Consider the following 27,581-nt stretch of genomic DNA (forward strand, 5'->3'; position numbering starts at 1 on the left):
TTGACTGATGTTTTATTTAAAATAATAATTGTTTATTACTACTCATTGAAGACAGAGGATACTGAAAATAATAAAGCTAGGAAATTATAAATATGTGTATGTGGAATGTTTATTATAGGTATTTATGCACAAGTGTCTTATATACATTACATATATATTATGCGTAACATCGTTCATCTGCACAATACATAAATACAAGGTTTTAATACATTATCGACAGAAATGAGTCTAGTTAACAGATACTTTTTATAGGCTTCAATACATTTTCAGTGAACTGTCCAACTATATTACCTCTCGGATGGTAACATGCCACTATAACACATGAACCATCTCGTTTAGCCATTGCAATACCCATTTCAGTTGTGTTTTTCCAGACAATTTGCGTAAAATGGCCTGCAAACAAGAAATACAAATATTATGAGCGTATTTTATTTATAATTTTGTCACAATCTTTTTAAAAAAAATTTTTAATAATTATTTTCTAATAATTTTTAATAATTATGTTATTAAAAATTTTTAAATAAGTTAAATACGTAATTTAAAAACTATTATAAATTTTATTATAGCAAAATAAGTATGAAATTAAATTAATTAATTTCTTAGGAATAAATCTTTAATTTGTTTGCTTCTTAGGCATTTTTATATTAATATATTAATATTTTCTATTAATTTTTCCATTGATTAAATTTGATGTGATATTAGAGTATATAGAAATATTGCGATAACACATACATGTGTTAAGAACTTTTGGCTCGATACCAAATTTATGTTCTTTCTTCTCGGAATACCACTTTGAAATGACTTCACGTGCGGAAACGATCAGTTTAGGATCAGAACATTGCATTGAATAAATATTTTCTCCGTATGGAGACGACGATTGAGGTACGAGTTTATTTGTGTTTAGCAACGTGTTTGCCCAGGCCTAAGAATGAATAAATATATATATATAATGCTGACTATAAAACTGACTTTTATGATATTTTTTATAGTTTTATTCTTAATCAGTTAAAAATATATTTAATAATTAATATACACATATAAATGCATTCCAATGATAATATTGTATATTCTGAAATACCTTGGCAGCTGCTGTTAATTCCGGACTTAATCTTAAATCCGGTACACGATGCTTTCTTCGATACTCATTGTGAACCAGTAAAGCCTCCTGCTGCCACGTTTGCTCGTCTATATAATGTTGTTTTAAGTCGCTAAAATTAATTCGTTTCATAGAACATGCGTCCACGGATGGAAGGACATTCTCCGTGAAACTGCCTAAGAAATTTCCAGCGGGATTGTAATTACACACAACATAGACTTCGCCATTTCGATTTCTAGCCATTCCCACCCCTAACTCAGTACTGTCCCTCCAGATCACTTGTGTAAAGTGACCAGTCTTCAATGTTGTAGGCTCTTTTCCATATTGATGCTGAACTTCTTCAGCATACCTACAAAAAATAAAAGTTTCAATACGTTATATTTAAATATAATTATTAATAATAAAAAATTAACTATAATACAGATTTTTGTTACCGATGTTTTACAGATTTGTGTTAACCATATTCGTAAAAATGTTAGATTATTAATTTTAATTACAAATAATTATCTACATTAGATGATTTGATAAGCAAATACAATTAAATGCTTAAAATAACAATTTGAAAATCAACAGATCTCTATCTTCTTTTAATTTATATTTAAGGTTGATTCAAATATATATATATATATATATATATATATATTGATAAAAAAGAGAACAATAATATTGTTATTTCATCATTAATTTTGACTTCATATTATATGTTATGAGTTGCCATTACATTGAACATGACTTCATAATTAATATAATGTAATGTAGCAACTGTGTTATAACATATAATGTATGCATTAACAATAAATATATGCAATCATCTCACCATTCATTCACTGGCTCTTCGCCACCGACAATTGTCTTTGGATTGGAGCTCCACATACAATAGAGATTCTCTCCATAGTCAATATTCGCTTTATGTTCTAATCTACCTTTAGCGGCCAATATATTAGCCCAGTCTTGACTTGTCTTGCACAGCTGAAAATAAACAAATACCGTTATTTATAGATTCCAGTTAAAGTTGTTAGCAGAGATCCCTCCATGCTTTGGAGAATGAGATAAGTAAAATGAGATAAATAAGGAGAATGAGATAAATAAAAAATCAACTTTCTTCGATTCTCGGAAGTTGTTCAATGAGAGTTACAATTTTATTACGATTTTATTGCAAAAGAAAAATCGACAGTAACCTGCTTGCTGAGTCGTAATGGCGGTACTCCATGTCGTGATCGGTAGAAATTATGCGTGTCGAGGCAGACGTTAATAAATTCCTTCGGAGGTCCCGATCTGCGTACAGACGGTTTACGTGTGTCAATCTTTGTTATCTATAACACATAGAGACAGCATCGTATGACGGATTAAGATCAAACAGTAAATCCATAATCTGTTAATAAAATCTTCAAGTATATTTACAAAGATTCTCATTAAGCATTTAGTTACATTTCATTATAATAGAACACTTAATGTGTATTTTTCAAACATCGCATTGAAGTTTTAGATTTAAAAAAATTTGTTTATATCACTGACTTAAAATCTACATATTTTGTAAATGTCATATTCATTGATTTTAAAATTATAAAATTTTACTGATATATCCCAATGACATTAGTATCTTTCACAAGATTTTAAAGGTTTAAAAAAAACCGAAAAAATACAAATGCTATCCTTATTTAATTGCGAATTGGGAACAATGCCAACGATATATAGTAAGCAATATAATGATATAAATAGTAAAAGCCGGACAGTGTCCTTAATAACTTAAACGCAGAACCATTTATAGGAAGAAACTAACTGGCAGAAACGATTTCCCATCGTCCTATAGGAATACGATCATCTGCTACACGATTAGAATATATAGATAAGCTTCTATTCGTGCTTCCGTTTGCGCGCGCGCGTGAACGCTCGTTAAATTTCTCTTACTTGCTGAGAAAATTACCGAGTGTAATAAATTATTAAAATATAAATAATGAAGAAATAACACACTTTTTAAGATGTCATTTCAATAACTGAATTAGAGATCGTAATCTAAACTGAAACAGCGATAATTCGTGAGACTCGAGCTGATAGGTTCAGAGCTTTCCGACAATCATCTGTTTAATTGCTTTAAAGGTCTGTTCTTTTTAGCTAAATTTCTTGCACAGTTCATTTTTCTCTTTTTCTTTTACGAAAGAGAAAAAGAAAAAAGATACAAGAAGGTCAACTGAAAAGAATAGATCGATCTTTATAATTTGCAAAATGTAGGTGACTTATAATAGATTGAAGGCCAAAAAAGTTAACATTAAATCATTAAATAATGTTTTCAATAATAATCTTTAAAATACTGTTAATTAAAAAAGTTAATTAATAAAAAGTTATTTATAAACATTTGTGAAAAAAAAAGAAGAAAAATTTTGCTACCGCTAGATTAGACAAAATTCAACAAAATTCAAATAAGTTGTTTCAATTATCAGTTATCAGTGCTAGATAATCGACTAAAAACTTAGCGGTTATTGAGTTCGCTGTTTGATGAATATACATGAGTTCGCGCTACAAATCGTTTAACCGTTTTGTAAGCAAGGCCATTAGCATGAGTGCAAAAACATCACGCGCGTATGAAGAACAAGTCCGGCGAATGAGAACGCAACGCCACGCGCGCGGAAAATGGAGCGGAAAAATCGATTCCGCGAGCACACGAAGCGATTTAAACTTCTGACAGATTAGTCATCACATTAGTACGGACGATTATTCCAATGATCCACCAATCATCCAAAAGTGCAAACCAGTGACTCTCAAAAAAGGAGCGATTCTGAGTCATCACAAAGTGGCAATGCACCTTTCCGCGAAGCAACTCTTATAATGTTTAGGCTCCTTTCACACTGCACGCAATGTCACGTGCAGTGAAGATAATCGTCAAAGAGTTACGCTTTCCAACCGGCTAATTTACCAAGTAGGTTGAAACCAAAAGACTCCTAACATGAAGAAATTGCGGTAGATCGAATGATGAAAAATTAGCGAAGAATAGTCATTAGTTAAAATCAATTAACATATTTGTTTCTATTTAAATATATCTTTTTAAAGTATGTAAATATGTTAATTCTTTTTTAAAATCACATCAGCATTGTTAATTCATAATTCTATCGAAAAATACTGATAGCCAAACTTAGATAATTATTTATTATACAAACAGTTTCTCAATGTAACGCGGTTTATTTTCACAAGAAACTTATGATGTAAATGTAATCTTACAAAGTATAATACTTTTATAAACGCATTTAGATATAATTTATCACGTAGTACAAGTAGCATAAACTAATTGCTTATTGCGTTACATTGCAATATTGTTAGTACGATCAGCAATTTACATAATACTATTTGTTTTCTTCATATGTAAGCACAATATAAGCAATCGCGCATTTATATAAAGATATAGAACTGAGAAAATGTTCATTGTCTACTGTTTAGATTTTTTATAAACATTATTGCTTTTTAGTCTTTCAGATTGAATTTTTTGCTCTCTTGCAAAAATTTGGTTGACGACTTTGGAAGTTTACAAATTTGAAATAAGAAAAAAAGAATTATTACAACTTCAGAATTTCAAAATCATGGAATTTTGTCTCTTTTATTCCTTGAAATTATTAGATTTTAAAACTCTGTATATTTTCCAAGCGTTTATCTCAAATTCTTATAATTTTAGATTTTTAAATTTATATTTTTGGTGAAATATCAATAAACAGTTACGATAAATATCGATACCTGTGAGGACGAATATCTCGCAGAATCGGGAGATGCTGAAGAGGACCTAGCGCTGCTACAAGACATGCCATCACTTCCTAGACTGCCATGGAAACTACCATGCAAGGAATTCGACAAAGGACCCGGCGATGCTGGCGATGCCGTCAACGGAGACTTCGATCTTACTGAATCTGTCCTCGACCTGAAAGTAGACCGATTACATAGTGTACGAAGAAATACAAAGCTCCTTTTTACTCCAGACAGCACAGTGACGTATGAATACTTAACGCTTTAAATAAGCAGATCGAATTTATTGAATTTTTTGCACTAGAAGCGACTTTATATGAGCGAATGTAGATCAAGTTTTGTTCGAATTGGATATGCTTTAAGAATTCCTTACAACTTACAATTAATTATTTAATGCTCTGTAGATATTATAAAAATCATGAAAATTGTTAATTCTATTAATAGTTATCGATAAATAATTAGTTTTATAGAAATAAAATTTTTAATATATAAACTATAGACTATAGTTACATACATACATATGTACATACATTTGTAACTACGTAGATTAATATTATCAAATAATGGTGTCTATTATCAAATAAATTAAATAATTGTGTTTATCTTTGATAATATTAAAACAAATATCATACAATTAAAATATTTATAAAATTAATTAAAAATGTAATAAAGAGAATTGTTTAAAGAAATAAGAACTTTAAATACATAAGAAAAATTATATTATTATAACTTTATTAATTTAATAAGAAAGAAACATAAATTAATCAAAAAATATTATTAAAAAATTGCTTTTAAAAAAAATTTTCATTACAGTGATGGTATTTAAACAATAATGTGTGAAATTAAGAAACGTAATAGTAATTTATGTTCGTTAATTACACGCACGCACGCACGCCTATAATATATGTGAAATATAGCTATGTATCAAAATGTGTCGAAAGAATTGCGTAAATATTTAATGACAGAAGTACAATAAATCGTAATCCAAGGTCAGCATTATCTTAAATCGTAGTAATTCAGAATTTTTATCATATCGTTAAAGCTCGTTTAAGAAATTAATTGTTCGCCATTGTTTCTTTAATAATTCTCAAAGATGCAAATTATAAAATAAAAATTATATAACATTATTTTAAGACACCATAATCTAATATTATAATTAATATTCTTTTTCAGATTGGCATAAATTTGCTTTAACTGTGTGTGTGTGTGTGTGTGTGTGTGTGTGTGTGTGTGTGTGTGTATGAAGTGTAATTGATATTTATAAGGTATAATAAAATTCCAAATACTGTTCTTTACGTATCTTAATGAAATGAGAGCAAGCAAAAAAGCCAATGAAGTACGATGTGTCATGATCTTGATTGCAGAGATCACATAGACGATCATTATAGCATGTGCAATGAATCGAAGCGATCGAACGTGAGAGTATATAATAGCATAGCTGTGTAATTACAACGGTGTATCTTTAATCTAGTTCTCTAAAATGTTTCACGATAGGCTGAATACTGTTTACTCCAGTAAACAATTCACGACGTATCTATTATACACTTATAATGCAAATCTATAATTGTTTCACGCAAAATTGCATATTGACTAATGAATAGCAATTTTGCCGGACTGTACAGTTAACTTCGCATTGGAATACAAACAGATTCAACTTATTTACTGTTAAAAATGATCGTTGTAAATTATGTTGCATAATTTTGTCATGATTCACTAGAAATCTGTAGATAAACATCGAATTAAAAATATTAGGTGTTGGAATTAATTCGTAGCGTTTTTAATGAAAGAATGTTATTTATTTCACATGAGCATTAAAAAATACATTAATGAAAGTACTTCCCATCACTTGTAAAACGCTACGAATTAATTCCAACACCTAATACATTTTGAAGATACATTTTGAGAAGTTCGATATTATTCGACGAATTGATAAATCTGTTCATTTATTATTATGTTTATATGCAGTAGATATGTTCTGAGCAGGAAGTTCTAAGAATATTTAATGTGCGTTTAACGAGTTTCAAGTAATTCGCGATCTGATGTCTATTTATTGATGAACCAACAGCGCATCAAATGGCGAACATATTTAAAAGGAACTGCCTAAATTATAAACCTTAAAAAATTTTGTAGGAAAGTCTCGTAAAAAAAATTATATATAAATTTTAATTGAATAGCTTTAGTCGTTTATGTAAAACAAAGCATAACGAGAAAATATCCATTTGTATTTATGTATATAAAGAATTAACCAAAATTAATATAAGTTTTCTTTATTTCCGCGAATTAAAACATCTAAATGTAAAAAAACAGTTTCAATTAAAGCAATCAAACAATAAACTTTTATAAAAGTTCGAACGATTTCAGTATTCAGCCGAAAGATGTTACATCACAGAAAGCCAAGAGAGAGCTGAAAATTCCAGGGTCCTTACTGGACCTTATTAAAGATCACGTGAAACACTTCATTGTGCTAATCTACGTATATATATATATATATATATATATGTCGTTATATATGCCTTTACGAATATGGCTCATACTTCCTCCTTCCTACGAGTTTCTACAACGCGTTCACGGCCATGGTCGCCGCAAAAGAAAGGTTGTTAGTTCCTTTGTTGTCGCGCCCAGAGGAAGAAGACTGATTGTAACTTCAAGATGCTATAAGGGTCCGATCACAATAAAATACAGCATATCTTATAATAAAACATAAATAATATTTTTTAAAGTTTTGAGTTAATTTATATATAATATAAAGTCTTGTTTTTATGATTAAACAATACTTTATAAATAATTTTCGAAATAAAAAATTAGCAAGAAAATTTAATTAGAATAAGGTTTTATTATACAGTCACAAAACTAATTAGCCAAATAGTGCACCATTATATCAGACTTTCCCTTTGAACTATTGTCTGAATTAAAAATTGTTTTATGCACACATTATGGCACTAACAATTAATAATTATATTTGGACAATTATGAAATTACTATTGTCATAACGTATGCGTAGAATCACAATTTTTAATATTCGGATAACCGATTTTTAAAAAAATCATCAATAACAATATAATGACACAATCATGAATGATTGTTTATACAATTACCTTCATAACTCTATATATTTATGCTCTTAAAATATAACTAATATAATTAATAAGAATTTTAAATATTTAATCGCGTATAATAAAATTTATTATTTTGCACTAAAATTATTATCTATTTATATTTTCAAAAAAAAATTAAGAAAGATCTATTCTAAATTATCTAATAAAAGATTCCAATAAATGAAATCCGAAAAATTTAAGTTATGCCGTATTTTATTGCATACCTCATTTTTAGACCTTATAGTATATTGTGCCTTACTCATTCAAACGAGTTACATTGAAAGTTTTTCTCGACCACGCCACTTGCGTGGGCGGAATCGCATATACGGTCGAGCAACGATTCTTCTTCGATAAGGATTTAATACCGACAATACAAACCTCGCGGCGATTAATCTTTCGCTTAAACGATCCAAGTAAATTTTTTCTGGTGAACTTGACAGCACACAAACGGCATTGTATAACTATAATCATATTTAAACAAACTATCGAAAATCATTTATAAATCTTAAAATAAAATTATCTTTTTGTTAAATTGTACTATTACACATTAATAGAATATTTTAATAGTAAATTGAAGACACATTTTCAATTTGCTTTATAATGAAGAAGTATACTTTGGATAATTGTTAATAAGTTCAAATATTATACCAAATTTACAATAAAACAGTATCGTTTTGAGAACTATTAATGAAGAAAAAAAAGTATCAATGATAATAATAATTTAAAGAGAAAAGCGTAAATACTTTACAGCCTCCAAGAAAATCTCATATTTTCAATTTAACTCAACGGTATAAATCTCATTCCTGGCTAGTGAATGTTATGGTCCTGTTACGCTATCGTGAAAGCCGGTAATTTTCAGTATTCTTACAGAATTGCCATCTTCTTGCGACTTGTTTGAATGTAAGCACGCAAACTTTCAGCTGTCGCTCTGCTTTCTACGTACCACCTACGCTAAGTGAACTAGGACTACATACCGATCCTAGTGAAGTTTCAGAACACCTAAGTGATAATACTGACAAAGTGCTAGATGCCGTTTGTGGCAAGTCTTTAATAAGCTTACTTTTGCTTCACTGGAATCGGAATTTGATTAAACTGCAAGTTTGTGCCGCATAGGCAATTATACCTGTCGGGCGATACTTGATCGACAAAACCGACCACCTTCTTTTTTGTTCCGTGCACGTTGAGCGATGGCATACTACAAGAGCAACGACTTACACTAGAGAAACGTTAAATATTGTATTCACATCTTATAAGTAAGTAATGTTAGAAATAAGATCAAAAATCGACGAGATAGAATTTTATAAACTCTTCAATACTCAACAAATTATAAAGAGCGATGACAAAAGTTAAAAAATATAATAATTATAACATAATATTAGATAAATTTTATCTAACAAATATATATTATATTGCTGACTTTTCTTATAAAATTGGCTTCTTATTCTGATTATTCTTATCAAATCATAAATCTCAGCAACGTTGAGATTTATACACATAAAAAATATTAGCATTTTTAAATTAAAGAAATTTAATAAATTCAAGCAACCAATAGATACCTTTTTCTCTTATTTAACTTCATATAGATTTTTTTAATTAAAATCTATTTTTAGATATAATTAATGTTAATAAATAATTATATACAAAAATAACATAATGTTAAAAAATGAAGACAATAAGACTACTTTTTAATTCAATTCTTATTAAAGAAAATGTTGGTTATTATCAAATTAATCAAAGAATTAATTAGATAATAGTAATAGAAATTCTTCTATAACATTTTGTGCATAAAAATTTTATTCTTAAAAGCATAGATTTTTCCAGAGGAAGGAAGATGATGTATCACATTATGTAATATTCCACATTCTATTGAAAATTACAGTTGATTCACAACATTATTCGCAAGATAATGCTGAAAAAAATTAATTCCTTTGCAAGATTGTAGAAAACCTGCTAAATATCGTATGACATTTTATAGATTCTTTACATGTATGCTTTAAAATTAACTGAAACAAAAGAACAAACATCGCTTTTCCGCTTTTAGCATACAAGATAATTGAAAATCTGCGGTCTGCGGTTTCTCTCAGAAAATATCTTTCCATAAGATACAAAGATATAGTCACACACGAGTTTACTGTCCTAGTTATTAGTTTTGAATATTTTTTAAATCTGAAAGAAGCTATCACACATTCATCGTATGTTTAAGGATGCAGTCGAGTTACCGCTATGAATGCTTCGAAGCATTTTTTAATTGGTCAATTTATTATATAAAATTCTTTCTTCTGATTGATTAATCAAATGCTTCGAAGCATTCGTAATGGCAACTCGACCATATCCTAAGTTTTAATAGTAGAATTTTTATCTATTGGCGGCAATAAAATTTCTAGAGATAAAGCAAGTAAAGACAGCAAACTTGGAACACCCTATACATGTATATATCAACTAAGAGAAAGGTACTGAAACGCGAGACAGCTGATTTTACGACAGGTAAAGTTTTGTCTACTGCGAACCAAGGTGTAACAAGGTTCCGGTACACGTTCGTGCAAGAAGGAAATACTCTTCCATCACGTACGACAAAGAAACATTTTGCTAACACATGGATAATAATACAGTAAACTATAATATCAATTTGTTATAAACACTATGGCATGCATCTATTTCAGTTTTCAAAATTGTCTGTTTCTTTTTACTAAAATCTGAATATAACAAAAAAAAGGAATGAATCGTATAACAATAAAAACAATGTAACTGTTATTAACTATTTAGAATTTAAATATTCTTTAAAAATTAAAAATAGTATTTCATATAAGAATAATATTTCGAGAATATTAAAGATTAAATGAAGTATACAATAATATTTCAAAATCGCTCGAATAAAACATCAAACGATATATTATTATACAATCTGATTTAAAGGCATCTCGTTAATTTATATCATCTGTTAATATAATATCCATAAATAATTAATTCAATCGAAGAAATGTATTACTTTAATTAATTAAATTTAATACATCTATTACTAATATTTAACGCTACTAATAATTAAAAAATTGTCAAACCTGCTAGACTTTGGTGTAACGATATCCCTTGTTTCGGAGGTATACTTCCTTTCGGCTCGACCACCATTAAAGAGTTCGACAGTTTCTCTGGTAACAGTTTCCAGAAGTGGTTCACCACCTCGTCTTCCTTTACTAAATGTCCTTTGATCTGTTTTACGAACCATCACCACCCTCGATAAGGGTTGATTGAACTCATGCCCGTGCATGGTTGGAGGAATCATAGCCAGCGATTGCGAAAGAGGACCTCCGATTCGCGGAGACCTGTAACATAAACAATTATAATAATTAATAATGCGTGCAATACTTCAAAATAATAGTAATTTAAATATTACTAATATTAAAAATTAATGATATAAATATCTTTCTTCGTACGGTAAATATAAATATCTTCGTACAGTTATAATTTTTATGAATTAAAATCGTTTGAAAAGAAAAACATCCATTGAAATATTAGATATGTGTTACTACCTATTTCAATTACTGCATTTATTTTGTTATAATTATTATATTAATTTATATTATTATATAATTAATCTTTCTTGCATATCTTTGATATCAGTATAATATCAGAAATATTAATTATATGCATATGAAAATGCATAAATTTATTGTGTTCATAGCAATGATAATATACAAAATATTATGAAATTATGATATTTAAATTAAAACAAATATACACATTTACATAAGATCCATAAATATATATATTTTATTATTTTGGTTTCTTCGTCACTGTTATTTGATATGAATGTTATAATACTTTATTTATTTCAGATATGGTTGCATATCGTATACTTTTTCAAAATACACGATATCTAGCATTAGCTGCAAAACAACATGCATTAAATAACTTGCTAAGTAAATAAGAACCGATAAATCGTCACTATCCCGTTTCCTTTTCATGATCACATGTTGCAAACCTGTTCTTAGCGATACACGCAATTAACGTCAATTGCTGGTGACTTTAATTATTAATAGTCTTCTCTTCGAACACTTCTGAACTTTCTTATGCATATAAATCAGTATCTTGTTTTCTCCGCTCTCATTGATGCATATCACAAATAAATAACATTTTCTAGCCGGAAGCGATAATAGAAAAATAATTTAATCGAAGAACTTAAATCATCTACAAAAACTATAGTAATACTATCATTGTTTCAAGCGACATTTACAGTCTCTGTCTTTTATATAAAAGTTATTACATAACATAACATTCGTTGTTTTCTACGAAAATTTTTCTATGTAAAAATTTTGATCGGATGTAATTTAATTTAAAGATATAATTTAAAATTATTAAAAATTGAAGTAATTTTAGTGAACTAAATTTATAAAATTTATTTCGATTTGATAATTCCACTTTAATTTATTGTTAGATTAAATCTTCAAAACTCCTTATTAAATGTGGTGTTGAAAATTTAATAATTATGACAAAAAATAACATTTAATAAAAATTTTGCTTAATATTTCATAAAAATTATGAGAAAATATTTTTTAAAAACATAATATTTTTCGAAATATCTTATTAGGTGTTGGAATTAATTCGTAGCGTTTTACAAGTGATGGGAAGTACTTTCATTAATGTATTTTTTAATGCTCATGTGAAATAAATAACATTCTTTCATTAAAAACGCTACGAATTAATTCCAACACCTAATACAAACAATTTTCTCTATTCCAGTTAATATACAGTGTAATATAATGCCATTGTCACATTTAAAAGTTGAAGAATTTTGCAAGCTATCGCTTGGTCGAAATTAATACTGATTGTAACTAGAACGGAATAACTAGAACGAATTCCCTTTCGACATAAATCGTCATTTGCGTGCAAAACTCCGAATTAATCGGACGATTAAACTGCAGTATGCACGCTAAGAGTAAATACAATGCCTAAGGAAAATCTTCCTCATTACGTCTAAAGCGTCCCCTTGTTAACCCATCTTAACCTCTCGTAACATCGCGAATGAATTTTTCTTAAAAGAGATAATAGAATGATTATTTTAATAATGACGCTATATGTGTATGTTTCATTTTCTCCTTTTCCAAATAAATATATAAATGTTCTTAAAAATACATATTATCTTTATACACTTTTATTATTCTTTTTTACTTTAAAAAAATGTATATTTTTTTCAAATGCAATTCTGAAAAAATAATCTGAAAAAAATGTATATTTTTCAAAATTAAGAAAAAATTAAGTAATAACGCTTAAAACGTTATTTTGATTAAATTTGTGTTCCTCTGCAATTATTTTTTGTCGGGCGAAATTCACTTTCAAATAGCATTACTCAAAATTAACGAAGGAAGAAAATACTTCAGAGTAAAAGGAATTATTTGCATAATTTAATGAGAATTCGCGAAATTCGATAAAGAAGTTGCAAAAAAACGTTACGCGAGAGGCGAAAGTGTAATCGACGATACAATTATGCCGCTAAAAAACTATGTATGTACTTTATTATTACAGATCATCGCGATAAAATTTGAAAATGTATCCTAAAATGAAAAGGAATAATTTTTCTTTTTACTGCTATATATTTGATACTGACAGATGCAACTATAAATATAATGTTATTTATATTATTGCTTCTTTATATAAAAAGATATATCTTTAAATCTTTTAATGAATTAGTTTAGTTTCAATTAAAATAAAGAAGTAAGATCATAACATTGATTCCTCTGAATCTAAGCTAAAGAAAATTTGTTTGAAAGACAAATTCAAGCAACCATTTCTCTATAAAATCGCTCTATCTCTCTAATTAAAGAATATAAAATATCGATATTAACGATAGAATATTATTTCAAATCAATTTATACCCGAAATCTGTTTACAGAATACAATATTCGAATTTATGGATTATCCATGGTTAAATTTTTAGCTACGAAGAAAGTCCATGACTTCCGATGAATAAACAGGTCGGTGAATTACGTTAATAAAGACCCGGCGCGCACAATTAAACTTCTTGTTCGATGCACTTTCACGGCGATCACTCGCGCGGTCAATTCGGAGCGAGGCACTTTTCGCAGTTGCGAATCCGCGCACAAATTCATGACTGACCGCTATAGCAAAATTTCTCAAAAAACTTGTGTTCACAATTACATAAATTACTACTTATAAATTCTTCACTAATTCTCTTCCGTTCAGAAGTAAAGTAATATATAACATTTCTTTAAAAATTATAATAAATACAACGTTTACCGTTTTACATGACTATCCCCTTTATCCTTATTATGCAAATTGAGAAAAATATTACAGAATTATCTTACTTCAATTTTCTAAAGAAGAAGAGGAAAAAAAAGACTATGATAACGATGTAAATAGCTCAACTCACAGAAATGTCGTTTTCAATAAAATCTCATCCGGTAAGACACCATAGTATTTTCCCGCGGCGTCGGGATTTCAACTATACACTTGGTATAAGCCGTACGACAGAACGAACAAAACTGGCACGTCGACCACAACAGCGAAACAGAGAGAGACGGTTCCTCTCCCGGAGAGGAAAGGTGGCCAATTAGCCGTTACTCAGCGCACATGCCTCGACCAACTATCCGACGCAGCTGCGGCGGTACACTGTATCGCGTCGCTGCACCGCGCTGCACTGCTCGCGCGCTTCGAGGGAATCGCGTTCATAAACGCGCACGATTCTCCCGCGGGTCTCCCTCAACGAGCTGCGAGCTACAAACTACCGTTCATTTGGCTATTCTTTCAAGAAAATTATCGATAGTAACATGCAAACAATTTTTGATATGAAAAAAAAATTAATTATATTACTTAATAATTACATTTATTTAACTGTTGCGAAAAAAAAATGCAAAATATTGTTTTCAAAAATATTTTTGTTTAAGTTTAAAAAGAACCGTTTGATTAAACTCAATCTTCTACGATATAATGAAATTCATTATGTAATTCAATTCGCAAAAGAGAAGACTTTACGAATAAAATTTATTCCCACAATTTATGGTCTGTAAAATATAGAACGCGATTTAGTTATATCTGATGCAGATGTATGACAAAGAAGAAAGGGGAAACAAGAGTAAAAAATGGCTCCGTATACGATGCGTGTAAGTTTCTTCCGCTTTCGCGACAAAGCGTGCTACTGTGCACCTCGCAGAAAACAGCAACATAATAATTCGAGAACGAAGACGTACGGCCAAGCGTGTACCGCTATTCCGGCTGACCGGAATCACTGCTCTGGAACAACACGGTATCATCTTCTTGCTCGATTCGAGAGTAGAAGCGCATTGATCTCGAGCGTGTAATATTGTCGAATAATATAGTATTGTAAAATTTATGGTTTCATAATTACTGCTATATAAATATATAAATATTACTAAACAAACTTCTTTTAATAAAAAAATCCATATTTATATCCATAATTTCATATTTATTACTTATCTAATCAAATTTAACTTGAGTCTAAATAAATTTTGTTTAGTTTTAAGTGTAGTTTTAATTGTATAAACAAAAGAAAAAAATTCTTATGTTATAAGATGATATATATAATTACATAATATACTCATTTATCTAATCCCAAAATTCATCAAAATCCGTTCTGAAAAAATATACAAATAACATTTATATACGAAATTAATAGAAATTTTTATGTTAAAACAATTTCAACATCGAACATAGCATCTGCATTATAATTTCTTCAACTTTCTATTGTTACGATTTCTAATTTATGCGATATTACATTATATTAGATTATATAAAAATATTTAAATATTAATTGTGAAGTTTTGAAAAGTTTTAGTATTAAAATAACTTAAATAAGCTTTTATAACACAAGTTTTATATAAATTGACTCTACTATATAATTATAATTAGCTAAGAGATTTTAATAATTAATTAAATAAAAATAAATATTTATATGATTTAGTATATTTTATTGTAATCAATTTGGAAGAATGAATTGTAATTTTAATTATAAATCTATTTTTATTTCTCAAATACTCATTTATTAATTAATTTCTTAAACTCGTTTAAAACAGTCTACCTAATATAAAATATTTTTAATTTAAAGTTTCTTTTAGCGCAATTTTATTCTATCTCTTATGATATCTTTAAAACCAGTACATGACTTTCACATATAAAAACTATAGCAGTGAAACAGACGCTATATTGTATTCTTTCTCGTGACTCTTCTTATCTGAACGATTTATCGACGAATTTAATTTATAACTATGGCACGTGCCGGCGCACAGCACGCTCACATAACAGGCGGAACATTCGAGCGTGCAGATTATCGGAGCGACCAACTAACAAGAGGACAGCAGGAAGCCTTACGAAACGCGTAAAAAGGACAAGCTATTTCCGGTCGAGAGAAGAGACTCCGTTCACATGCTACTTTCATTTGTACTTATAGAATAGCCATTCTTTGTTAACCAAGGAAGGAACTGCGTTGATGTCATAACAACCCCTGCGTCGCCATGTAATCGTCATCTAAACTTATCTTCATTATATTGATCTTCAATCAAACTGTTACTCTTCTTCGTAATTAATTTTCCGTCAACTTTTCAAGCGTTCGATAATATCTTCCAATATTTTATTACGAAACAAAAAAGACTTTTTACGGCTTTATAACATTCATGTCATTCATTAAAAAGAAATTTAGCAATTTACTTAGACGAAAAGAACAATCGTTTGAAATTTTATGAAAAGATTGTGATACACATAATCTTTAAATGTCTAGTAGACACGATAAGTTCACATAAAACTTGATTTTTCTATGCACCTTGACAAAAGAGAAATGTATTCTTATGCGAAGTATTACGAGGTATTACGAGGTTTAACTGAAACTGTATAATAAATCACTATGCAAACGCTTCGTGTCCTCGTCCGCATTCAAGGGTTGATAAAGCAAGCGTTGCATAATTCACCGGCAGTGCACACGAAACAAGTATCGGCGTTCGTTCAAGGTCGAGTCAGGTTGGTCGGCAACCATACACGGCACTGTAATCTGCATCACAATGTCGTTAGTTGTCAGTAGAAACGCGGAACGCAAACGAAATTGTATAATAACTGGCTCATTTTAGTGCCGGCGGCGAATAATAAAACGCGATTACGTAAAATAGCATCGCAAAACAGAAAAAAAGACTAGTCTTAACTTTTATATTATAGCACAACTTTTATCAACTAAATGCGTAGAGCAGCAGAACACTTCGCGAATCCACACCGCAATTTCGTAAATCACCCGACAAATCTTTCTTAATTGCTTGGAAAGTAGATCGTTGTATCGATTTGAAAAAGTTTTTAATGAAGCCACGTAATTTCAACATTCATTACAGCTCGAAATTCGTTTAACAGAAGTTCTGTACTTGAAATTAAAATCTTTTTCAATTAACGGATTCTTGAACTCCATCAATTTTATACATTGTGCATTTAACAAAAGAAAATATTTCTTTCTCTCTTTTAGCATTTATTTAAATACACATTAGACTTTATATTTATTGACAAATTTACATTAAAATTTATACAGTTAAATAATCTTTCTTTTTTCTCATACCGTGAAACAAAACTTTTTCCGAATTCTTTTTTTAAACTATGAGATAGATTGATTTCAAATTGTGTACATTTATTCTATGTATCTTCAAAAATGTGTAAAATAAAAATTATTAAACAATATTAAAAAATCTAAAATTTTTAACATGTTTGTTTCAAAATCTGTGAATACAGTAAAAACTATTAGACTCAAAAACTATTGAATTTTTTATTATTATTGGATATTATTATAATTTAAGAAATAATATGTACTGATACATATGTATATATTAGCTATCTTTTAAATTATAATATGTGTTTGTAAATATTGAATAAATAAAGTAAAAATGTAATTGTAAATTTTAAGCAGAAATATGACTTTTAAAAAAATGCTCCATATATGTTTCACATGACTTATATGTATAAGATGCATTTTATTCAAAATACATGTTTTTACACATCAAGCAATACATTGCGTGCACAAGGATGACACGATCAACAGCATCACGGTCAGTTTCCGGTGTGATCATTACAGATACGTAGTAATTCGATCCACGAGGTCACTGTGACTCGAAAGGTGCGACTCTCGCACTTGAAAAATCCGTGAGATATCAACATTGCTGTAACGTAACGAAAATGCTCGTTCGAGACGTTATTATGCAATCAATACACGAAGCGGCCTCGATGAAAGGAACAGAATAATTATTTTAGCTCTCACTATAGCGGAACTGCGAAAATTAATTTGTTATGAGTTGATACTTTGGAAAGTTAATTAAATCCACTGCAAAAGTTAATTGAATTTTCAGCGTATAAGGGCAAAATAAAAAAGTTTATAATTGATTAGAACGATAATTTTGTTGTATACTTTGATATGGCTACACACAACACTTGAAACAAGAAATAGCGCTTGTTATTATTAATTCTTTTTCTTATTAGCATTTTTATTTTTTTCTTATTAGCATGCTTTCAATTATTTAGCCCTTATTTAACAATAAATTTCTGTGTAAGTTATAGTCTTCTTTTTTTATACGATTAATATCAATACGTGCAATAAGTCAATAAGTAATCTTAATACCAATGTTTTGAAGAAAAAATTAAGATTACTTTGTAATATTGACTCATTTATTGTACACACATATAATATCGAAGCAATTTACATATCATTGAAAATTTTCATCATTTAATACCATTTACAAAGATTTCACATGATGGAAATTCATCCCTGAACTACATAACAAAGAGATTTTGATTTAAGATATTTACTTTATTTGTAATCTTTATTAAAATCTAAATTCTATTTACGTATCTACATTTTTCGGGCATATTACATTACCAGGTATATAAATATTAACCATAGAAGGCAATATAGAACATTTTCCTGATATGCAATTGTTCTGAGACTAGAGTTAAGAATAATCACAAGATAGAAGTCTTCGCTGTCATGAATGTTTTATAATAGCACTTTTAGATAACACTAGTAAAGTAACACTAGTAAAGTAACACTAGTAAAGCACTCAACACGAATTTGCGAACGTTTTATGAAAAAACTGAATTTTTTTACATAATCTCAAACTTTGGACTTCAATCCTACTTCAATCCTACATTGAAATTTCTCTTTGCTCTGACATTAGAAGAGACTAGACAAATAGGCTTCTGATGCAACCAGGATCGCGCCATTAGTCGGTCGTAATAGCCGATAATTAGTCAGTGTCTTGCGCAATAGCTATTGTCCACTAATATTTCAACGGACAGTTTGAAAAAGTATTCTGCGGACTTCCACAAAAAGCAGTTCGGAACTATTAACATATAAGAATGTAGAATTAAAAATAATAATATCAAAAATATAGAACTAAAAATAATAAAATTTACTAAGCAACTTTGCTATAAATGGATTTTATCTAATATAAGATGAATCGCTTGAGGGGAACTTATATCTTTCTTTGATCGAAGATGCAAAAAAATATAGAATTCTCTTAAGATAATTCTGAGCATATTTTATAATATATATAATATTTGATATAAATTAATTAATTTTATAACAAAAGTTTGTACATTTAGTTTTAAATTTCTGAATTTAAAGTTGTCTTAAAATAATATATTGATGGTTAAACGTATTTCAATTTGTACACCATATAATATAAAAAATAAGAATATTTTCTGTTACAGGAATAAACTTAATAACTCTAAAAATATATAATTTGATAAAAAAAATTACATCGTTATGCCATTCCTTCAGAACCAAAAAGATTGTACTGTTTTTTACTCACTGTATACATGTAACGTCATTAGCTGCAAGGACGTTTTAACGTCACACACAATTAACACCTTATCATCTTGACATGTTATATGATCAAAGCACACCTGATCAAAGTATGAGTAAGATAAGACTTTTTAAATATTGTGAAAACTGAATTTTTGCAAAGACACGTATTTTATTCAATAATAATATTTCGATTACATTTTAGAATAAACGCAAGAATTGAAATGCATATAAATTAAATAATTTCTTTATATAATTAATGTGTAAATTATGTAATTAATTTGTAAAATTTGATTTATATTTGCTAAATATATTTGATTTTTATTTGCTAAATATACACTATTTGCATAAAATACGAGAACACAAAGTAAAAATTAGCATTTAATTTTCAACTGAATTAATATCTCAATAATAAAACACGATTTAATTACTTTGTAAGTTAATGTAACCTTTATAACTTGTACAATATCCTATTCAATTATAACAAGAAGAAAAGGATCGATCAAAATCTCTAATTCACTTAAGCAATAAATTACATTAGCACATTTGAATCTTATTATAATTAATATTTTTGCGATTATCATTTTATTAAGTTAATAAGTATTGCGGTGAAATATTATTAAAAATGTATAATTCTTTAAAGAAATATAAAAACTATTTGAATCGTATTTAAAAAATTTTTTTAAACAAATATGTATAGATTTAAATTTATTTAAAACAGATACCTATAGGTATGCATGACATTTTATAGATAAACATTAATTAATTTTGTTACCTGCAATTTTTGTCTAAAACAATTTTTATCTACATAATCATTGTGATGTAAAAAAAACTAATAACAAGTAATATAAAAACTATCCGTAAAATAATATATTAGTGAATAATGCGTAGGTCTCTTAACGAGTTACGTCCTTCTCTTGATCTTTTGTAGCAAATGGGTTTATCGATAACTCAGTTTGCTTTGGCGATTGCTCCTTTTTTCGACAATAACTTACAACGGACTTATCACGATAATGCAAAGGTGTGGTACATTATTATGATCTATTCAATGGATAACATATCGCGTTATCCGCTAAAGTTGTTGCGAACTTTAACATTCCCATCTATTTCTAAAAGATAATAAAAGCGATTCAAAATAAAAAAAGTTTATAATTTAGTTCTAGATTTTCAAAAATTAAAATTAAAAAATTATATTTTGAGATTTCTACAAATAAAATATAGCAAACATAATATTTATTAATTTAAAATTTTCAATTTAAAAAAGTCTACAAGATTCTATTAGTATTATACATGTATATATTGTTATTATAACATATACATACATGAAATAATGTGTACCAATAATGAAACTTCAGATAAATGAAATCGATTTTCTATTCATGTTCATGCTCTTCAAAAGCTACGTCATGCGTATCCATTAGTTCGAGTATTCCTATCAGCGAATCGGAAGATTAACTCTCGGTTACAAGCAATAAGGGCAACGCGCCGGCGATGAGCCACGAACGATAATGCGAAACACATAGCGTAATAACGAGTAAAAGACACGCAAGATGAATACATAAGACCAGTGAGCTTAAGCTTCCCACGCCACACCTTTCGCTGCAAGAGCTATTTTGAAATCTGATGTAATAATACTCAATGATAATAAAAATACACAATGTTAGATAAAATCATTGTCCATCCATTAACTTCTTTAGCTGCATTCGATTTCCATGTAATAGTTTCCCACCGCAGCATTCTCATCGAACACATCTCAACTTTCGTCTTCCACTTCATCACTCACGCAGAATAAGAAAATAAATTTTAATTTAAAATATTACAAACCTAAACACAAAACTACGATATGTTTTATTAATTTAGCCTTAATATTAATGGTGAAAATTTATAAGGAACAGCACTTATAATATTTTAATGTTTTCTAATTCAATATAATATTAAAAAATTTCGGTATTTAATTAAAAATTAGATTTAAATTATACCTAAAAATGTGTGTAAACAATTACTTAGATCTTACTTAAGACTTCAAAATCTTTTATTTTCAATTGTAGCTAAAAAACTATTGACAAAGACTTCGTGATATGTAGCAAATTAATTTCAGATTGATCAAAACATCTATAATCAATTAGTGAAGTTTTCTGGGATTCTCCGTATACATCAGGATGTTCCCCGAATCGATCACCACAGTTTAATATTTCCAATAAATTAACAATAAAATGTTTTTGACAAAAGTTAATTAATTTATAATAAAAAATTGCATTAAAAAAATTTTTCAAATTTGTCTTTTATATATAATAAAAATATGAAAAGAAAATTATATGGTTCGCTTTAAAAAAATTGGACTTTGATTTTTTATTAAAAAATGAACAAATTTTAAATTTTTCGTACGAAATTAATTCTTTATTAGAAACCAACAAACTTTTGTTAAAAACATTTTGTTATTAAACCATCAAAAGCATAAATTTCTAAAAAATTATGGCGATTAGAGGAACACTCTGTATATCGAAATCAAACTAAAAGACACATGTCTCGAATGTGAACACATTAATACGGCAATCTCGAGATAATTATTCACATGTACGACAATCCCCATGGTTACACGTCCTTTCCTTTTTACGTAATTGCGGCATGTACCTTTTAACATACGGGATAACGCACTTATGTGATTAATAGCACATTGCTTTAAACGTTAAATTGATGCGCTTACACGTCTCTCAAAAGATTGCAATTTGTGAAAATTCAATTTTATGATAATTGATATTTGCTTATACATATTTTTATTGATTAATTATAGCAGAGAAACAGGAAGACTTTAGCACTGACAAGTGTAACTTCGTGGTATACTTCATTTTATTATGTATACATATGTCCTTTCATAACTTCTCTTATAAAACATTTTAATTCTCGTCATTTCATGCCCATCTTTAAGATTAACTGCAGTAATTTATTCTTGTCATGAAAAACAGCGATCCGATTTGGTATTCTATTCATTTTCAAATTTCTATTTCTTTTCCTCTTGCTTTTATGCTCGTTACTTTTTATATGCATAACATCTTCAAATTGTGTTGCGTAACGTTTCGTTTGAAAAAATATTCACATCGTCGCGCACGCGTTGAACAAACGACGGAAACTTGCTGTTACCGGTTACAATGAAATCCTCTTAAATCGCTCCGAAGGTCTCGAAAGTAGGTGATCTAACACTCTGGAGCATACTACTTCTATTGAAAACAATGAGTAAACTTGATGAAGGCAAATCAAGATTTAATCAAGCTGGGCTACACAGATTGGAATTGAAAATCGTGCAACATTCGATTAATAAGAAACGATCTTTCTTGCATTTCCCAGCTAGTCACTTCATATGCAACCATCAAACAATTTTGATCGGTGGATAGGTAAGATTAGAGAGTTTCACAGAGAGGTTCTCTAGGTAAAAGATAAATTGTTATCTACCACTTCTTAAGTCATCTTTATGCAACATCCCAACAATCAATCATTTGAGCATCTTATTAAAATTTTCCGCAAAGGTGTAAAAAATTTAATGTAATCAATTAACTACAATTATTATTGACATGTGCGTGTTAACATTAATATTTGAATTTAATTATAATATTTATGAATTTAATTACTATATTTTTAGAAAATTATTTCAGTGTATAATAAAACAAACAATAATACAAAAGGCCATGAAAAAATGTTTATAATAACAAAATAAATGATTCAATATAATTTAAACTTATAGAAAAATAATTCCTAAAAGCAACCAGAATTTTTGACAAATATCACTTATTCTTTACTCGTATTTGTATCCTATTAATCATTAAGGTGAAACACAACAGAAAGTGAAAAACTACAAGTCACATTGCAACCAAGTAGGAAAAAAATTAATAATCAGTCGTCAGACACGAAGAAAATCAATAGTCTGCACGAAAGAATAAGTTCATCTATATTAATTCATTGAGCCATAATTATTTTTTTAAAACCATGTTATCGTTTAATTAGTACGTTAATTTGTTTGAAATATTAATATGATATATTAATATTATAATTAGTACTTCGCAGGCCAACTTATCTACTTTCGCATTTTTTACATATATCAAACATAGTAATTATTTAATCTGTGAGTAAAAGGAAAACATTATCCTTCTCGACGATCAGATTGTTTTAATGCAACGCTATATACAAACTGTTCGCAAGCTTACAGATGCACAAGACTTTCTTATGTTTATTTACGTAGAGAAATCTCCGATAAAGGAGGAGCAGTCTTAATTTCCAAGGAAATTCAAAGACTAAAGCGCATTCGCGCACAAAGAAGTCTCTGAGTTGGAATAATAACTATGCCCGTCAGTTATCTCGTAATTCATCCGCCGGCGAATTCTTCGTGAACAGTATGACACGTCAGATCAAAAACTGCACATTAGTTCTACGAATGCTTTGCTTTTGTATTCCGACTGCATATTCAGCATTTAAAGTACGTGCCCCTTAACATTAAACGTGACGTTTCTGAATAAATAGAATTTAAAACTCTGATGGATACGTTCTATGATAAATTTACGATATATATAATTTTAGCTCTCACCATTCATTTAATATTAAATCGCATAATTTTGAATTTTATCTGACATTGTGCATATCCAAAATATATTTAGATATATTATTATTTCAGGTGTATCGTATACAACGATTTAAAATCAGACAGCTGTGTTTAACATTAAACGTACAGTAAGAACAGTCTCTTTATATGCACTCTAAATGTAGAATCAATGTTTGGTGACAGGCGTGCTTACGCATGTATGTAAATTATGCTACATTTAAAAGATACACTTTTGTTGTATGCGTATTTGCGTCGTACTACGCAAAGATGACCTTGCTTCAGCTTTAGAACACCCAGCTTAAACCTTGATATCGAAAAAAATGCGAACAAAAATGAAACAGATCTGCAAAAATTGCAGCAAAAATTCCTGTATCTTTAATTGGCAAATCTTTTATTTCTCTGTACGAAATTAGTGTGAATAAAACTTATTTTTATTTTTAGCTTACAATTACTTTTTTCTTTAATGTGTTAAATAGGTAAATTAAACAATATGTAAATGAAAAACTTTAACTTACAATCATTATCTTTTCAAGCAATTAAAACACGGTAACATGTACACATGTATGATTCATTTCAAATTTTTCTATCGTCAAGAAATTAAAAAGAAATGCATTTTTCATAGATATATAAAAAGTGATAATTTTCTTGAATTTGAAGTTTCAAATATCAAATGCGATTTTTTTTCAAAAGTTCCTTAAAAAATTTAACACACTAATTTATTATTGCAAAATATTCACAGTGATTAACAGATCAATTATATTATATACATAAATAATTAGTGTCACGATAAAACAAAATATTGATACAACATCCTACATCTTATTTATTTTAACGAGATCATGTGTGAAATATCAGCTTCGCAAGAGAAGCTGACGTTCTTCTTTTCTGTCAAAAAAAAAAAAAGAAGTGATGAGGCCGTAAGTTTAAAAACGTTTCTCAGAAAGCCGAGGCCGGAAGTAAAATAAAGGAAAACGCAAATGTAGACGTCGGGGATGCCGCGTGAAGCTGTGGCTATTTTCTACAAGAGGGCCAAGTTCTTTCTTCAGTAAACTCATCACTTTCCCGCCCTCTCTTCCGCCACGACCCTTTCGATTTCTACTACGAAGCTGCTTACCTCACGCTATAGGATCTTCCCGGTTTGGAGGTCATTGCACTGCGGCGGGTGGTTGTGGCGGGGTGGTCGATGGCGGCGAATCGATTTTCCATGACGACGTGATGTCGCTCGTTGGAAAATGTCTCTCTCCTCGTTTCTCTCCTCGCTGCGTTGCTTCTCACGTGACTACAACGAGAATTTCACAAGACCGAAGGGAGCATCCTCTTCAAGATGCAGGTCGATCGATACTTCGCAAATGTCTCTACAGTCACGTCTTCGAGCTTGCACCCTTTAAATTGCACTTTGTAGCTCATGCACGTAATCCTCGCGTAATCTCCTCAAATTGACTCAAAGTTATCTTCACGATATCTTATGGAAAAGAAATTTAGAAATGTTGACATCGACGGCATTATTCTAACTCAGTAGATACATACTGCGTGTGAATCTGTTGATGCAAATCACAATTTATCATTGAATGATTCGGAACTAAAAATAAGAGAGGAACGTGTCTCTTTCTAAGGTCAGTGATTCTTCGTGTCACAATTCGAAGAATCGTAACGTGAATTCGTAAAGTGTCTATACCAATATCGGCTTGATATACGTAAACAGTTTTCACAGCAGTAGCCAATGTCACGGTAATTGTGACGCTTCTGTTTGTATGAGACGTTATAGTTGACTGACGTCCGTTCAAGCGTGTTTATTTGTACTTCTTCCTCATAGTTTTTCAATGGCTCTTTCACCTTCTTTTTGCCTTAGTTTGTATCGCTGTCGTTACGGTTCCACTTTGTGGTTCCAATTCTGAAGCAACTGATCTATACAAAATTTTTATTATACTGTATATCTCAACTGTTTAACTTGCAGATAAAAGGATTCATGTGACTGTGATGAATCGGTCGGTTCCGATTTCTTCGACAATTGTCTGCGGTCTCGTTAAAAATTCTTTACACTCTGAAAACACCTTTGTTTTCCAAGTTCGCAATAAACCTTAGAACCTCATATATGCATTTATATGCGTAAAATTTCCTGCTATCATATCTTTAAGGTCGGCAATAATAAACAAGATTCAATGGAATTGCAAAAGTAAAATTATTAAAGGTTTCCGCAAAAACTTTCAATCAACAAACAATTATAATACACGTCCTCGCGTGTAAAACAGTTAATATAATTGTGTATAAATCACATATACTAAAACACATAATTTTTTCATAATATAAAAATTATTCTTTACACCACATACAGTAAGGTTTTATGGTAATATTAAACACTCTACGATAAACATTTCGAAATTAATTGTAACATTTCATTCACGTGGTTGTAACTTCTTCAGCATCCACGGACAGAATGAAGTATGAACAGGCTCGTTCCGATGTCGAGGGGAGAAGCGAGTAAAGCGGATCCGTAGTGCCAAGGGGTGACCCTCATATGCCATGCGGTAGCGTCGCATTCGTTACTGCAATTCAATGCAACCACCGTGGCTACACTACGTGGCTTGCTTCTATCGACCGTATCGCACTGCGACGAGGAATCGAACTGGTCGCCGAGCCGCGTGCCGCGCAGGTTTCATAAGTACTTGCGCGCGCGCACGCTCAAGCACAGGTGGGGCTGAATTAGATGCTAGTAAATAATATTATTTTTCATTTAGCATTTTTTCTTCAAGGTCTTTTTCCATGTTAATTTTTAAAATATAAGTGATAATTAAATTTTCTTTCTTTATAGAACAAAATATAGGGGGTAAAACATACACACACGCGCACACACGCACGCACGCACGCACACAGAAATATTTGTATAATTTGTACAATTTGTAAATACTTTCATAGATGCACAATACTTTAATAAGTTTATTAAAACAATTTTGAAAGAATAAATGAATAAAATGACAAAATATAAATTAATTCCTAAAGACTCCTTAATGATACAAAATGGTTGGATATAACAGGGCAATTTTCCCTGTTAATAAATAATAAATAATAAATAATAAAATGACATTTATAAAAAGTTATTAAAATTTAGTATTCTTTATTAATAAACACATCTATAAACTTTTGAAATATTCGCATTAAATCTAATTTGTATTAAATATTATAACAAAATAGTAAATTTCAAAAACACCGTTTCTGTAGTGTGCTTAGAATTATTGCAATAATTTTATCTTTATTCTTCCCGGCAAAATTAGCGAATTAAATTTAAAT

The 27,581-nt window shown here is 29.3% G+C and overlaps 1 protein-coding gene across 7 annotated transcripts; it reads right to left on the reverse strand.

Annotated features, from left to right (window-relative positions):
* Positions 1–84: 84 nt before the first annotated feature.
* LOC105144052 (uncharacterized) lies at positions 85–26,923 on the reverse strand. 7 transcript variants are annotated; one of them, XM_087404075.1, is made up of 10 exons: positions 25,824–26,923; positions 25,411–25,758; positions 10,974–11,234; positions 8,978–9,133; positions 4,817–4,997; positions 2,275–2,409; positions 1,914–2,065; positions 1,079–1,445; positions 733–922; positions 85–393 (listed from the first exon to the last, which is right to left on the reverse strand). In XM_087404075.1, exons 2-10 carry the CDS (start codon positions 25,500–25,502, stop codon positions 233–235), a joined length of 1,695 nt encoding a protein of 564 aa, XP_087260201.1. In that variant the 5' UTR covers positions 25,503–25,758; positions 25,824–26,923; the 3' UTR covers positions 85–232. The 7 variants fall into 7 exon arrangements, with proteins under 7 accessions (XP_087260201.1, XP_087260200.1, XP_011051014.1 ...); XM_087404074.1 differs by having other exon boundaries at positions 25,411–26,923; XM_011052712.2 differs by having other exon boundaries at positions 9,041–9,112; positions 25,411–26,922.
* Between the last annotated feature and the right edge of the window lie 658 nt (positions 26,924–27,581).

This window comes from Acromyrmex echinatior, chromosome 3 (assembly GCF_024713525.1).
Source record: "Acromyrmex echinatior isolate Ae372 chromosome 3, ASM2471352v2, whole genome shotgun sequence".
In the NCBI taxonomy this organism is placed as follows: Eukaryota; Metazoa; Arthropoda; class Insecta; order Hymenoptera; family Formicidae; genus Acromyrmex; species Acromyrmex echinatior.

Coding starts and splice junctions, on each gene's coding strand:
- LOC105144052 (XM_087404075.1), bottom strand. CDS start 25,502: ATGGAAAATCGATTCGCCGCCATCGACCACCCCGCCACAACCACCCGC. Junction 9,134..10,973: donor GTTACACCAAAGTCTAGCAG/GTTTGACAATTT, acceptor ACGTTTCTCTAG/TGTAAGTCGTTGCTCTTGTA. Junction 2,410..4,816: donor CGAGATATTCGTCCTCACAG/GTATCGATATTT, acceptor TATGTGTTATAG/ATAACAAAGATTGACACACG.